This window comes from Malania oleifera, chromosome 13 (assembly GCF_029873635.1).
Source record: "Malania oleifera isolate guangnan ecotype guangnan chromosome 13, ASM2987363v1, whole genome shotgun sequence".
Taxonomy (NCBI): Eukaryota; Viridiplantae; Streptophyta; class Magnoliopsida; order Santalales; family Ximeniaceae; genus Malania; species Malania oleifera.
The window spans coordinates 17,608,061-17,623,369 of NC_080429.1; the positions used below are offsets into that span (position 1 = coordinate 17,608,061).

At 35.7% G+C, this 15,309-nt stretch overlaps 1 protein-coding gene across 1 annotated transcript; it reads right to left on the bottom strand.

Moving 5' to 3' along the window:
• Positions 1-307: 307 nt before the first annotated feature.
• On the bottom strand, positions 308-5,502 carry LOC131145718 (S-linalool synthase-like). Its single transcript, XM_058094913.1, has 12 exons — positions 5,103-5,502; positions 4,820-5,012; positions 4,092-4,312; positions 3,763-3,886; positions 3,556-3,665; positions 3,202-3,431; positions 2,800-2,915; positions 2,521-2,619; positions 2,006-2,221; positions 1,674-1,803; positions 1,308-1,553; positions 308-625 (listed from the first exon to the last, which is right to left on the bottom strand). The coding sequence occupies exons 1-12, from the start codon at positions 5,452-5,454 to the stop codon at positions 308-310; spliced, it is 2,355 nt and encodes a 784-aa protein (XP_057950896.1). The 5' UTR covers positions 5,455-5,502.
• Positions 5,503-15,309: the final 9,807 nt, after the last annotated feature.

Below are 15,309 nucleotides of genomic sequence, written 5' to 3' on the forward strand. Positions count from 1 at the left end.
TACCTAGATAATAACTCTGTGTATACAATTCTTATGTGTCATTTTTAGCAACAAAAATTTTATTGTATATATAATTAATTATATATATATTTATTTATTTTTAACCATATTAAAATAAAAAGTTTCATTATTAACGGTATATGATATAAAAAGAAAATACAATGGGAAATGGATTTTATTCCTTTTTTTTTTTTTTTTTGAAAACAAAATCCTTAATCCAAGCAGGGTCAAATCGAGTATTGGGCATTTCAATCTACGAAATTCTCTTCTTCGACTCATAATGACCTAACGTTACAATGAGCTTTGCTTATGGAGACATCACTGAACAAACTTGAAGAGGAAAATAGATTGCTCTTTGAATGTGAGGAAGCATTTTGGTGTTGGAATCGAATCCATTGGAGGAGTAGAAGAACATTTGATACACTTTGGTGCATGATAGATGGAAGTGTTTGGACGGTTTAGGCAAATTTGCACTCAAACCATCCATCAAAACTTCCTCAATAAGCTCTTTCTTCTTTTTATCAAGTATCTCTGTCACATATGCAATTGAATCTTCAATGGTTGCCTTAGGATTTTCTTTCAAGTAGAGTAAAACAAGATTAAGTTTCCCTTCCTCTAGCTCCTTCTGTTATATGCAAAGCAACTAGACATTGATAAGTAAATAGGGTATGCATGCATGTGCACTCAAACTCCTATATGCTTAGAAATACATCTAGGGATTATGAACACATTTAGCACATTCAAACAAAAAACAAAAGAAAACAACACTTTATCTAGTTGAGCAATGTGCCTAGCTGTGGATACAAGACTTCAAATAGGTAGAGCTGCTACAAAAGTAATCCTTATACCCAAATCTACAAAGACTATCGCTCCCTCTATTTCTATAGATGTGTAAGATTCTCTCAAATCTCAATAGCTTCTTTTATTGTTTGAATCCAAACAAGCCTCAAATTTATTTATTCAGACTTCAACCACACACAACTTGAGTGGGTACAATTCTAGAAAAAAGAAAAGACAGGTGCTTAGTTACTTTTGTACACACATATGTCCACTTTTAAGTCACTTAGTGTACATGTAGTCAATATCTGTTGTGATACATGTGAATTCAGCATAATGTCCTAATACAACAATATATATGATGTCACTAAGTATGCACTTGTCAGAAGTCCTATATATTTACAAAGAAGACACAATAAGAAATTGGAATTTATGTATACTTGTGTATGTTTGTATGTGTGAATTCATGAAATGTTGGTTGTTTTTTTTTTGCCCCAAAAAGAAAAATTAAATGATCTTTTATTAACTACCTGGTAACTTTGAATGTCATTCAACATACGAGCAATCTGCATGGACAAAGTTGTGGCGGTTTCATATTTGGAAGGCTTGAGTTTGTGATTCGGTAAGCTTGGGTTGAAGAAGCATGATGCTGGAAGAACTATTGTATGGATTGCTATAGATACCATCCCAGTTTTGAGGTACTCATCCATGGATGGTAGGCATTGAGTTTTGCTTCTCTTAGCTTCTGTCAGCCATGATCCAAATGTTTCATACCACTTGGACCATATCCCCAAATCAAATCCACATGTCATTATTTCAGATGATCCAATATATATAAAATTAAGGAAAGGATATAATCAACAATGCAAGAGTTATATGTTGGAAAGTAAGCTTACTATATCTCGAAGACCCTTTGTTATGTCACTTCCTTGTTGATGGAAATGTCTAGTAGCAATATCACTCACAATGTTGTTTAGGGCATCGAAAATAGTCTTAGTAGCACTGCTCAAGCCTTTTCCATCCCATCTGTTATTTAATATATGACTAAGAAAGTTAGATTGTATCTATGAGTATAAATTTCAAGTATTGAATTTAGACTTATATGATTTGAATAAAACATAATGTTATTCTACATTATGTTTTTTCAAATTCATGAAAGTTTAAATTCAAAATCGAAAAAAGGATAAATTGATCTATTTGAATGATCAAACTATAATTATGTACACACCTTCCAACTGCTTCTGTGAGACTTATTAACTCATTCATGGAACCTTCCATATCAAAAAAATCATCAGCCACCGTAATAACAATTGCACTTTTTGCAACTATCATTCGCACTTCAGAATTAGGAGGCAAGCTACAACAGGAAGCTACTCCAAAGTAACAGTAGGAAGTTTTCTCCCTACCAAATCCCATACTAGTGAGTCCCCAATCCTTAGACCACCTGTATTTCCATAAGTAGAGAAACAATTAATAAATACTATTTTGTTTGATAAAGTTTACAATATATTGCAAGAGGATGTTTTTGAAAAATTTATGGTAGAAAATGTTAATGATAAATAAAAAATTTGTTTCAATCCTCTCTTTACTAATTTATTAGGGTTAGTATATATTCTAGAGAAATACATAACGACACAGATACATACATGCATACATAAATATGAGAGGCAACTTTTTGTATCTAAAACAAAATATACATTATGTCAAGATGTCTATGAAATTCTATACAAATTATAACTTTACCTCTTTAACTCCTCTAGTTCGTTTCTATAAATTGATTGTCGAAATTCAAAATTTTTCACAGCAAGTCGCATTAGCTCGTCATTGTGAAGACATGATAACCTAATTTGAAAATTTCTTGTTAGAAATTTTATTATGTCTAATATGTATCACGTGAAAGCATAAATTGTAAACAAAATTAGGAATATATATATATATATATATATATATATATATATGTGTGTGTGTGTGTGTGTGTGTGTGTGTGTGTGTGTTAATGTATGCATTTTGGAAGACATATACCTATAGAAAGAGGCCTTTCCTACCCATAAAGGGTAAACTTCATTTTCTTCAATCCATAGCCGGTGATCCAAATGTTCCATTCGAGCAATCCAAGGAAGACTCAACTCATGTTCAATCTATGTGGTGATATGCAAAATTAAAAAAAAAATATATGTATTGTGCATAATATATTGAAGAATTCATGTTAAGTTGTGTTTAGAAGAAAGAATCTCATGCCTTCAAACAAATTAAATTTAGTACTATATATTTTGTAAACCATCTCATGCAAATTTAAGCAAATCCAATACAATTAAGATGTAACCAAGCATGGAGTTTGTGTAATGCTCTCTTTAACTATTGTACATGAATAAATAAAAGCATAAATACCCAAATAAGTACTTAATTTATAGTGAAATTAAATACCACTCTTGGAAGAGATGTGAACATGATAAGATTGTCGCCCCTGCTTTTGGAAGATAAAGTCATTTCTAGTAATTTCTTTGAAAATGATCTTGCTTCTTCAAGCTCATATTCGCTTGAAAACATAAGATCCGTTGCTCGATAAATGCTAAACATTACGCTTGAGAATTCTTCAAAATTGTTTTGCAAGTACCCTTTGATGTCCTCGTGATGTAGAAACCAACAGAAGCTCTCTGCGAATAAAAAGAAATTAATTATTTTTTTTTATTAATGAACACTTTAGTACTCCTACTCCATGTGGGATGGAGATAAATTTTCCTCTTAGTAAAAGTTAGCAAGCATGGAATTAAAACTTACTTGGTGATACCCTATACCCATGCATCCTCAGAAGCCTAAATGCTAGTGAATCCTTGAATACCTTTGCTGGCTTTAAATTGAGTTCTGACAGTTCCTGACTCTTGTAATTACTGAAATAAATTTTCATTACAAATTCAGATTAGGCTATTTGAGTTATCTTACTTGGTTTAGGAAGGCAAATTTTACTTTTTTTTTTTCTTAAACTACATGTAAGCTAGTTTCAAACATTCTTCGATCTCCCTAGTAAAATGCTCGGCAACCCCTAGCCTTTCCAATTGATCCACCATGCAAAGCTTTATAAGTTCCTCATCCATGGGATATATAGCTGGAACTGCAACAATTAAAATAAAAATAAAATAAAACCCATAGGATAGGAGTTTATTTATCCATTAGTTAATTAATTAATAATATGTTAATTAAACTATCAATATAATTTCTGTTATGGATAATTAAATTAAATTAAATCCATTCCTAATAGTTACATCCATTGAAATATGAATAGTTAAATTAAATAAAATTCATTCCTAATCAATTACCTCCACTGGAGCACTTCTGAACAAGACATTTCAGGTAAGTAATGCAATCTTCATTTCCAGTGACCATATAAGCACTTGCAGTGGCAGAGGGTGATTGGAACAATGAACCATCCTTGCCCAAATGATTAAGAATTCTGTCCTCATTAATAAACCAGGACGAGGGCAAACTCTCACAAAATGATAATAATGGAGGATAGTGGTACCCATCAACAAGTTTTTCCCTGAATATTAATGAACATGCATGATTAGTTAATTAAGTAAATATAAATTTTATGATAGCATATTCGATATCCTGTAAAATGCATTTCGGGTGTTGTCCATTTACATAAAACGGTTGAGTCAGACTACTGTTGAAATTAATTTTGATTGTAATATGAAAGAGAGTGGGTTTTTCTTCCTAAACCTTAATTTGCACCAAGTTGAAAATTATGAGAAGTTTGAATGGTTTTGTAAGGCAAGTCATTCTCATCTCGCCCAACTAGGCTTACTCAAGTAGTAAGGGCAGACTTGTGACTCTGATGACTTCAAAGTCACAGGTTCGATTCCCCACTTGTGATTTACACGGTGAATTACCAATATGTCAATGGGCAGGAGGCAACATTTCCACCCCGTGGATTTGGTGTTGCACTGGGGGTTCAGAGGGCCTGTCAGTGGGCGGAGTTCCCACATCATTAAAAAAAAAAAAAAATCATTCTCATCTCATAATTAATTTATGCATGAATCCATACGTGTTAAGGATTATTTGCCTATGGGAGAATATTTGGGTCACCACCGCACGTATGCTGTTGGGAAATACCACATTTACACCATTTGTGCCTGCAAGTTCAAGCATTGCTGGAAAAACAATGGCAAACCAACGAGGACAATGAGTTCTCAGACTTGTAAGAAGCTTATCTGCATTTGCATGAATAAATTCCAAACCTGAAATATAAAATTATATTATACTTTGAGTAAATAATCAAGCTCTATTCATTTTAAGAAAAATGTACAAGTGAATGAGACGCTATGAACCTTTCTCTATGTTTTCATCTCCAACGTTCCATCTCCTCAACGCAGCCATGCAGGCCAGAGTAGCAGGAATAGTGTCAATGGAGGGAACGCCATGGCCGTCAACCTCTCCCCAGATTCCTTCGACTCTTTGGTTGTCCAGTATCCATTGGAGGCAGGCAGCGAACGCTGGCTGGTTCCGGCGCTGAGGATCGGGAACCATGGCCAGCCACGCAGTGTCGTAGGCAGAAGGGGAAACAAAAGCGTAGAGATCAACGGATGATGACGATGATGAGAGGAGCACCGAGTGACGTTCCTTCACCCTATCAACCAGACTTTTAACGTCAATGCTGGAGGTTTTCGATGACGCTGCCATGGCCGCCGTAAAAGGGTTGTGTGTGTGTCAAAGCGCAGGTTTCTGGTGAGTTACTACATAGGCACACGTACTAATTATATAAGATGAGGGGCCATGCGTGCAACCTGCCGTGAAAACGACCCAACAACTTGGCGCTGAGTGTCAGAAAGTCTCCCTTGTCTGCCAGAATTTGGAGCCCCTGTTTATTTCGATATTCATGTGCTTAGTTCCCTTTTCACATTATATTTTTTGTTATAATAAATATTGGCATAATGCCAATATTACATTATAAAAATTGTCCAAGTGGATTTGCTTAGGTGATAAGTGTGAAGTTAGGCTTTGATGAGCCCAAGATCTCTAGTTTAATTCTTTCACTTTTGATTTATCAAATAAATTATTATAAATGCATCAATGGGCAAGCGTCAGTACTGTTTTTATCCTCCAATTTGGTGCGGCCTAGATGAGCCTAAAAGGCTGCCCGAGTTGGAGTTCTAGATAATAAAAATAAGCAAATAAATAAATAAACTTATTTTATAAAATTTGAACTAAATGAATATCGAATATTTTGAGAGAACGGACTTTATGGGCCTTATATGGTGAGTAATCGTATTTTGATTACGACCTTAAATCACTAATCCATCATATTTTAGTATCTGTTAGCCTCACTTCTTTACACAAGGGGCAAATAGATGAGTTAATTTTTTATTTTTACTATATTTATAGGAAATAAAAAAAGAATAAATAATTATGATACTATTTTATTTATACAAATAATTTTTAATTTTTAAATAATTACAAAAAATGACACCTTACTATTTTTAAACATATACGGGTGGCATGGGAGGGGGAGGGGGAGGCCGAACGGATGCGGGCTTAAGTGAGTGTCATTTTTTTAATAAAATCCCGAACTTATCAGTTTTGAACATTAATTGATGGCTAACCTTTGTTTTATTGTTTTATTTTTTGTTTCATTTTTACCCATCAATTCATGTTTTAACTTATATTTAATAGAATCGACTTTTTAAATATAAGTTGAACACATTTTCATAATTTTTATCCTAACTAACCTACACTTGTCTTTTTTTCTATTTTCTTTAATATTTTCGTAAAAAAACTCATAAGATTAATGCATGCCTTTTAATTTGCTTACGTGTTCTATTCACATCCTCATGCAATTGACGTGAGTGGATGAGAATAGCCGCATCCATGTGATGCACATTGAACACTTTTTTTTTTTTTGTCTTTTGGCGGGTATTTCGTCTGATGCAGCTTGGCGGTGAAGACACATTAATAGAGCTAACGGCGTCAACGGAACAAAAGAGACAAAAGGACTATAATATTAATTGTGGTTTCAAAAATTTTGAAAATCGGCCTTAACGTCAATTTGGGTCAGAAATTTTATGTGAAAAAGGAAAAGGAAAAGGAAAAGGAAAAGAAAAAGAAAGATAAGGAGGAAATTTTTTTTATATATATTTTATATTTTTATTAAATATTATTAAAAAAAATTTGTTTTAATATAATTAAAAATTAGAAAAATATAAATACTTATGATGTGTAAAATCAAAATTGTGTTCTTAGATTTGGTTTTTTTTTTTTTTTTAACTTTTTTTTTTCATTTTTTTTTATAACCAAACATGAAAATATGGATTATTTGATTTTTTTTTTCCTTTCTTAATATTATTGGATTCTAAAAATGACTCATTCTAAGAATTTCAAGGACCTCTTTTGAAGTATGTTAAAAAGATACAAATCTCTCTTTATATTTTGTAAAATGACAAAAGACAATAACATCTCCTAAGTTTCGGCAAAAAGAAAATGAATTCCGACTTCCCCTAAGATTTCAAAAATTTTTATGACCTCTCCTAAGGTTTCAAAAATCTCAGCAACCTTTCTCAAGTTTGTTAAAAGACACAAACTTCCCATTATATTTTGCGAAAAGGCAAAAGACACTAACCTCTCCTGAGTTTTTGGTAAAAAGACAATAAATTCCCTTGAGATTTCAAAATTTTCAAGGACTTTTTCTAAGGTTTTAAAAATATGAGGGACCTCTCTTGAAATTTGCCAAAAAGACATAAATTTTTCCTTATATTTTGCAGAAAGATATGTTTTTTTAGAAAACCTTAAGGGAGGTGAATGTCTTTTGTCATTTGCAAAAAGACAAGTTTTTTTTAGGAGGGGTCTTTGTCTTTTTAGCAAACCTTGGTGGATGTTTATGACATCTTTGAAATCCCTTGTTAGATCTGCGACATTTTTGATAACTCATGAGAGGTCTCTATCTTTTTACCAAATCTTAAAAGATGTAAGTGTCTTCTGCCCAAAAAATAATAATTAAATGTTCACCATTGATTATTTAAATTGTGGTTTGGCAAGCTACTGGGATGCAAGTAGATCTTATATTCTCTACCCCTCAACAAGGAGAGGGTTTGAAGTCAAAATGGGTGGTAATAATAACGTGAAAAGATACAAGTTTCTCCTGCAATTTCAAAAAAAAATTGAGACCTCCACTTAAATTTCAAAAATTCTTGTCTTCTACTAAAATTTATCAAAAAAAATGCAAACTTAATTCCCAAATGGTAAAAAAAAATCAACTTTTTGAAAGTTATATATGTCTTAGAAATCAAATGTCAAGAGAAGTTTCTAAGATTTTTAAAAATTCAATACATATTGGTGAATTTTTTGAAACCTAAGGAGGTATGAGAGGAGGCCAATGTCTTTTGTCTTAAAATATACAAAAGAAAATTTAAAATAAAAATATAAAAATTTAATTTAGAAATTTGATTCCATACCTTTAGATTGATTTCATTAATTTCATTCTTATATATCAAAGATGTAGTTAAACCATAGAATATATATTTACCTTTTATTTAATGTAATCTATTAGAAGTTACTACATATGCATTTACACACCTTTTAGTACAAGCTAGCAATTTTAGACAAAAAAAAAAAGCAAGCACTTTAATTTATGTTAAAAATATTATGTATCTAACAGTAAAAAATTGAATAGAGAATCGATATCTTTTGAGTCAAGTTAGTATTCATCATCTCCAAATATATTAAGTTCATGTGAAGATTCTCAAAGTCTTCACCAAACAGTGAGTACCAACTACCTATGCTTCCCATATCTTTTAAGCATGAGACAACCCCACTCTAGATTTAACTTGCCTCAAATCCCAAACATTACAATTGGCAAATGGCCAAGTACTTGTTAGTGATAATAATTATTTGCATTATATCATGGTAGAATAGTCTTTTTATTTTTCCTTTTATTCTTGTAGGCTATATAAGTCATCTTTATCTTTTGTAGAATCCTAATAATTCAATGAAAGCCTTTTCTTTTCCCAATCTTTTTCTCCTCTTTGATTCTAACATGGTATCAGAGCTTTGCTCTATGGAATTTCGCATCTCAATGGTGAACTAGTCGTTGGAGTAGGATTGGTCACCGTAGGCAGAGGAGTTGTTTGCAGGTGGTGGAGTTGCAGGTCACTGTCGGTGTCAAAGATGAGGAGGAGGTCGAATTTGGGGGTGCCGAGGCCGACGGTGATGACGTAGTTGCCGGTGCCAAGGGGGCAGTCGGAGGTGGCATCAGTATAAGTCTTGGGGTGAGGACTTCGGCGAGAGACAACGTTGGGTTTTACGAGAGCAATTGAGAGCATGGGTCATGCCTGTGAACTAATTTCAAGGATGCCTCATTTTTAAAACCTATATTTTTTTTAGTGTTCGTACGATTCGATTTTGGTATTCTGGCTATTGGTGAATCTGGACATGGTTTGCTTTTGGTTAGAGTTTGACTTGTGATTTGTTGGATTCTCGTTTAGCTTGGTATTGGCATGTTTGATTTCACTCTTGCCATTCTCAAATTACATTGTTTCTTATGTCTTGGGTACAATTGTTGTTGTTCACCATGGCTAGTGAACGAGATAATTCTCTACAATCTATTAGTGTGCGGTTGTATAGTAAAAATTATTTTTATTGGAGTTGTGTGATGAAAATTTTCTCAAAGGGTAAGAAGATGTGGAGTTATGTCAAGCATGGCTTGTAAACCTGTGGAGAGGATTGATAAATATGAGGTGTGATACCCCATGGATGAAAAGACTTAAAAAGATTAGATGTTACTACCATATCAATAAGGTGCACCTTTCTTTTCGAGAGCTTTCCCATAAGAACTCCATAATTAAGTGTGCTTGGTTTGGAACAATCTTGGGATGGGTGACCACTTGGGAAGTTTTCTCAGGAAGTGTGTGAGTGAGGACAAAACACACTAAAAAGGCTACGTGTTAGTTTGTGGGGCCAATCATTAGTCTAATAAGGCCCGCCCCCTGTTTTCTGGTCCAAGTGGAAGAGGAATGACACAGTGCTCCCTGGCAGACCGAGGTTGGGGCGTTACAAATGGTATCAGAGCCAACACCTAGCCGGAAGTGTGATGAGATTCACATCATCTGGGTTTGGAAACGTGGGTTCGCAACGAGGACGTTGCGTTCTATAAGTGGGGGAGAATGTGATACCCCATGGATGAAAAGACTTGAAAAGATTAGATATTACTACCCATATCAACAAGGTGCACCTTTCTTTTCAGGAGTTTTCCCATAAGAAATCCATAGTTAAACGTGTTTGGCTTGGAGCAATCTTGGGATGGGTGACCACCTGGGAAGTTTTCTCAAGAAGTGTGTGAGTGAGGACAAAACACACTGAAAATGACACGTGTTGGTTTGTGGGCCAGTCATTAGTCTGATAAGGTCCTCCCGCTGTTGTCTGGTCCAGGTGGAGGAGGAGAGACGCAGTGCTTCCTGGCAGACCTAGGTTGGATCGTTACATGAGGACTTATTGGATACGTGGGATACTCATAACTCTAAAGTTATTACTTGGATCAACAATTATGTTGATAGTCACATTGGGATTCAATTTGCAAAATATGAAACTACTAAGGAGGTTTGGGACCATTTGACAAGATTGAATGTTCGATCAAACTTTGTTGTTCAATATCAATTGGAGATGGATATTCAAGCACTTAAACAAAAGGATAGGAGTGTTCAAGATTTTTATTTAGCTATGACTGATCTTTAGGATCAATTGGCTCTCATAGAATTTGTGGAATTACAAAAAGTTTTCTCTATATATTGCTTGTATGGAAGAGCAATGATTGGCCCAATTTTTTATGGCTCTCCTTAATGATTTCGAGGGCATTCATGGATCAATTTTACATCACGTTCCACTACCTTCAATTGAATTAGTGGTCAATGAGTTGTTGGCTGAGGAGACTTGTCTCAAATCTCATACTGGAAACGGAACATATCCTCCATCTGTATCTGTTTTGGTTGTTCCTCCTAAACCACCTTCCTTCAGTTAGAATAGATCCTCATCTCACCCCAACAATGAGTGCAACTTCTATAAGAGATTGCCTGAATTCGTCAACGAACATAGGGTTTCGTCGACGAAGGTTTTAAGGATTTCTTTGACGAACACAGGGCTTCATTGACGAAGAAATACCGAAAGGAGTTTTGGTGCCGACCGAATTTTGTCGACGAAGACTGAATTTCGTCGACGAAATTAGTGAGAATTCGTCGACGAAGGACGGGCTCGTCGACGAAATCCCTCGTCTATAAATATGAAAAATTTGATTTTTAAACGTCATTTGAAGCTTCCTCACCACTCTCTCTCTCTCTCTCTCTCTCTCCTCTTCGGCCCTCTCACACTCTCTCTTCGATTTTAGGCTAGTTTTACGTCAGATCGAAGATCTGAGGCTACCACAACGCTCCTGACGAAGTTTTCTACAAGTTTGCTGGAGTGGATCGTTGGGGAAACGAAGTTGGAAATCATCCCTAAGTTGCGGTAAGGCTTTTTAAGCCAAATTAGACTTTATGGTAGTTATAGAAATTGATGTACGCATGAAAATACGGATGTTTAATACTGGGAGTTTTGAGTGTCAGGGTACTGAGCAGGAAATCTTACGGGGGTTAGGCTAGGATATTCTAGGGGCTTTCTCAGTAGCCAGGTAAGAGAATAAACTAAAGCAATTATTTTTCACGCAATTTATTATTAATTATGAGTGAATTTATTTTCAGGAAAACAAATGTTATACTTGTATATTATAGATGAAATGTACATTTGGGAAATATTGCTATTATGATGAAACATATATGTATGTATGAGATGCCAAAGAATTACGATTTTAGAATAAGAAGTATGATTTTATACAGTGCACGTGTGGCATGAATATTATTTTATGTGAACATATTATGATATGAAAGATTTTATGAATAAAATATGATTTCAGGTATTATGAAAAGATATGTTATATTACAATCATTTTGACGAATGTATGATAAATGAATTATTTTCAGAATGTATATACCTGAAACGATTTTGGCGCAAGGTCATGTTTTTATGTTATCGGCACGAGGCCGTATTTATGATATCGGCGCGAGGTCGTATTTATGTATGATATCGGCACGAGGCCGTAAGTACTATATTTTCGGCTCGAGGCCATAATGATGTTATATATATGATCATGTATTATATGTTATCACAACCAGGATGTTAGTTTAGTTCAGTTCAGGGGTTCGGTACCGTAGCTATATGTAGATTAGATATCTATGCTCAGATTAGTGCTAACCATTTCACAACGGGATGGGAGATGGATAGTCGATGTGGCTTTCAAGAAAGTGTGGACGTCCACCTGGCAGTCCAGACCAGGGTGTGGCGGGCCCATCGTACTTACAGACATATTTGATTTGGCAGTGGTCGACCAGCCATTTTCGAGTCTCGCCTTCGAGCTGCACAACCCGTCATGGGGGGTAATACATGACACCAGCTAGCGATTCATCCTGGGTTTGTTTACAGTACTACAGTTATAATAGATGTTTTTATATATGTTATGATTTATTAACAGATGTGAAAATACATGCTTATCCAGTACGATATGATGGATGTTTACAAAATTATGAAATGTACTATATATGTATATGTACCTTAAATATTCATATTGTCACATAGCTATATTTAGTTTATTTTCCCTTACTGAGAAGTGTCTCACTTCTAACATTAATATATTTTTTCAGGAAACCTAGAGAAGCAGGCAGGTCAAGGCCGTCGTTGACTGAGTGGAGCTTCCCTACTAGAAGGGTAAGCGTTGAACTAGGATTATGAGATTTTTGTTGTATGGTCCTAGTGTTGTTTTTGACTTTTGGAGATTGTACATATAAACAGTATATTGATAATGTAGTAAACTCTGGTATTATGTTTTATGATTGGATGTTGAGATTTTACTTTACTGTTACTAGGTTTTCCGCTGTGTTTGACAGATATCCCCGTTACCCACGGGTTCAGGTTGACCATTTTATTTATTATGATATATTTTATTGAGGGTCATTACAGAACCTCGTAAATTTCTTGTCTTGTTTTTTTTATTGCTTTATTATTAGTTTCTGCATTACTTTAATTTCTTATATATTCAATAGCAATAGTTGTAGTATTGGTGTTTGGCACAATTGGGGTACCTGGCACAACATGTGTGGATGCTTGCAGAGCATGTAAACAAACAAGGAAAGAATGGAGGCTGTGGTGTCCTTTTCATCAATCATAAAACTGAGAACTATGTCTCTTAAGTACTTTGGATTTGTCTCCTCCAATTCAAGAAATCTCGACAAAATGTCCCCTTGTTTCATCTGCCATTCATGTGAGCACAGAGTGTTTTTATAAAATTTTCCTTATGTTTGATTTGGATCTAGCGGCAGACCAAGAACTTTTGATGGGGGAAGGGGGAGACCTAGTGTTAAATTGAAAGAAAAGTTTTTCTATTGATTTTTACTTTCAATATAAGGATTACAAGGGTATATATACATAAGAGAATTGGAAAAAATGGAAAGTAAATATTGTGCTAAAAATGGAAAGTGTATATATCGCTAATACTCCCCCTCAAGTTGGAGCATGGAGATCCGTAATGCCGAACTTGCGTGATAAGGTTTGGAAATGTTCACGACCCAAAGCTTTGGTGAGCTGACTATGGGTAGGAATATGCTTAGTGAAGAAGAGGCCAGCTCGTAACTTGTCACGAACAATATGACAATCGATTTCTATATGCTTGGTATATTCGTGGAAAACAGGATTCTGGACAATGTGAAGAGCCGCTTGGCTGTCACAATATAAGAGCATAGACTGAGAATGCAATACGCCAAGATCATTTAAAAGAGTTTTAAGCCATGTAAGTTCACAGGTAGTGGAAACAAGCGCCCGGTACTCAGCTTTGGCAGAGGAACGAGAGACTGCAGTTTGTTTCTTAGTGCGCCAAGAAATTGGACTAGTGCCCAACTAAATGAAAAACCCAGTGGTGGAGCGGTGAGTTAGTGGACGACCAACCCAATCCGAATCAGAATAAGCTAAGACTTGAAGAGTGTTCGTAGTAGGAAAAAATAAGCCTTGACCTGGAGAGGCCTTAATGTATCGAAGAACACGTACAACATCATCATAATGCGATTGTCTGGGCTGGAGCATAAATTGACTGAGAATATTGATTGGAAATACAATGTCGGGACGAGTGATGGTGAGATAGATCAAACGTCCAACGAGTCGCCGAACGAGCTTGGATCGGAGAGAAGATCACCATTAGTATTATTGAGCTTCAGATTTTGTTCCATGGGAAAGTGGGCAGGACAAGCACCCAGATGACCACTATCGGTGAGGATGTCAAGAGCATATTTGCCTTGGTTGAGAAAAATGCCAGTGGGAGAGCGAGCTGCTTCGAGGCCAAAGAAATATTTCAATTTGTCAAGATCCTTGAGTTTGAATTTCTGAGCGAGCATGACTTTGAAAGTGCTAATATCAAAGAGATCATTGCCTGCCATGAGAATGTCATCAACATAAACAAGTAGAAGAGTAAAAGACTGACCCCGAGAGCGGGTGAAAAGAGAGTGATCGGCCTGAGATTGGGTGAAGCCCGCAGCAATTAAAATAGAGGATAATTTAGAGAACCAATTGTGAGAAGCTTGCTTGAGGCCATAAAGGGATTTCTGAAGACGAAAAACACGAGTCTCTCCTTATTTGCAATAACCTGGGGGAGGGATCATATAAACCTCCTCATCGAGGTCACCATGGAGAAAAGCGTTGTTGACGTCCAATTGAAGGAGATGTCAATTCCGAGCAGCCGCCACTGCAAGAACACACTTGACAGTAACGAGTTTAGCAAAAGGAACAAAAGTATCATGATAATCCAAACCTTCTACCTGAGTATAGCCCTTGGTCACCAAGCGAGCTTTGTGTCGCTCTATGGATCCATCAGCCCTAAGTTTTGTTTTGAAGACCCATTTACAGCCAATTGGTTTTTTTCCAGGTGGAAGATGTTGAAGAACCCTTGCATTATTGGTTTTTAAGGCTTGGATTGCAGAAGTCATGGCATCACGCCAATGGAAGTGTAGCACAACCTAAGAATATGAGGTGGGTTCGGGATGTTGGGACATAATAGAAAGAAAAGCCAAATGTTGAGTAGAGAAACGATGATAAGATAAAAAAGAGGAGAGACAATGAATCGTACCTGAGGGACATCTTGAAAAGTGTGAAGCCATGGAGAACTTTGGTAAAGTAAGGCAGATATAATCAGTTAAGGGAGAGGGATGTGTGACATGGGCCGTGAAGAGGTGGGTGGAGGAGGTGGTAGGGGGTGGAGGGGAAGGGGGTGAGGGTGGGGTTGTCGAGGAGGGGACCAAGGGAGAAGGAGAGAGAGATGAGGGGCTAGGGTCAGGTGTGGTTGGTGGAGGAGGTAAAGTGTAGGAACGATGTATATCAAGAATAGGAAGAGGAATGACTGGAGAAGATGTAGGAGTTGGAGAGATGAGATGATAGGGAAAAACATTTTCTTCAAAAGTGACATCACGGGAGATGAAAATT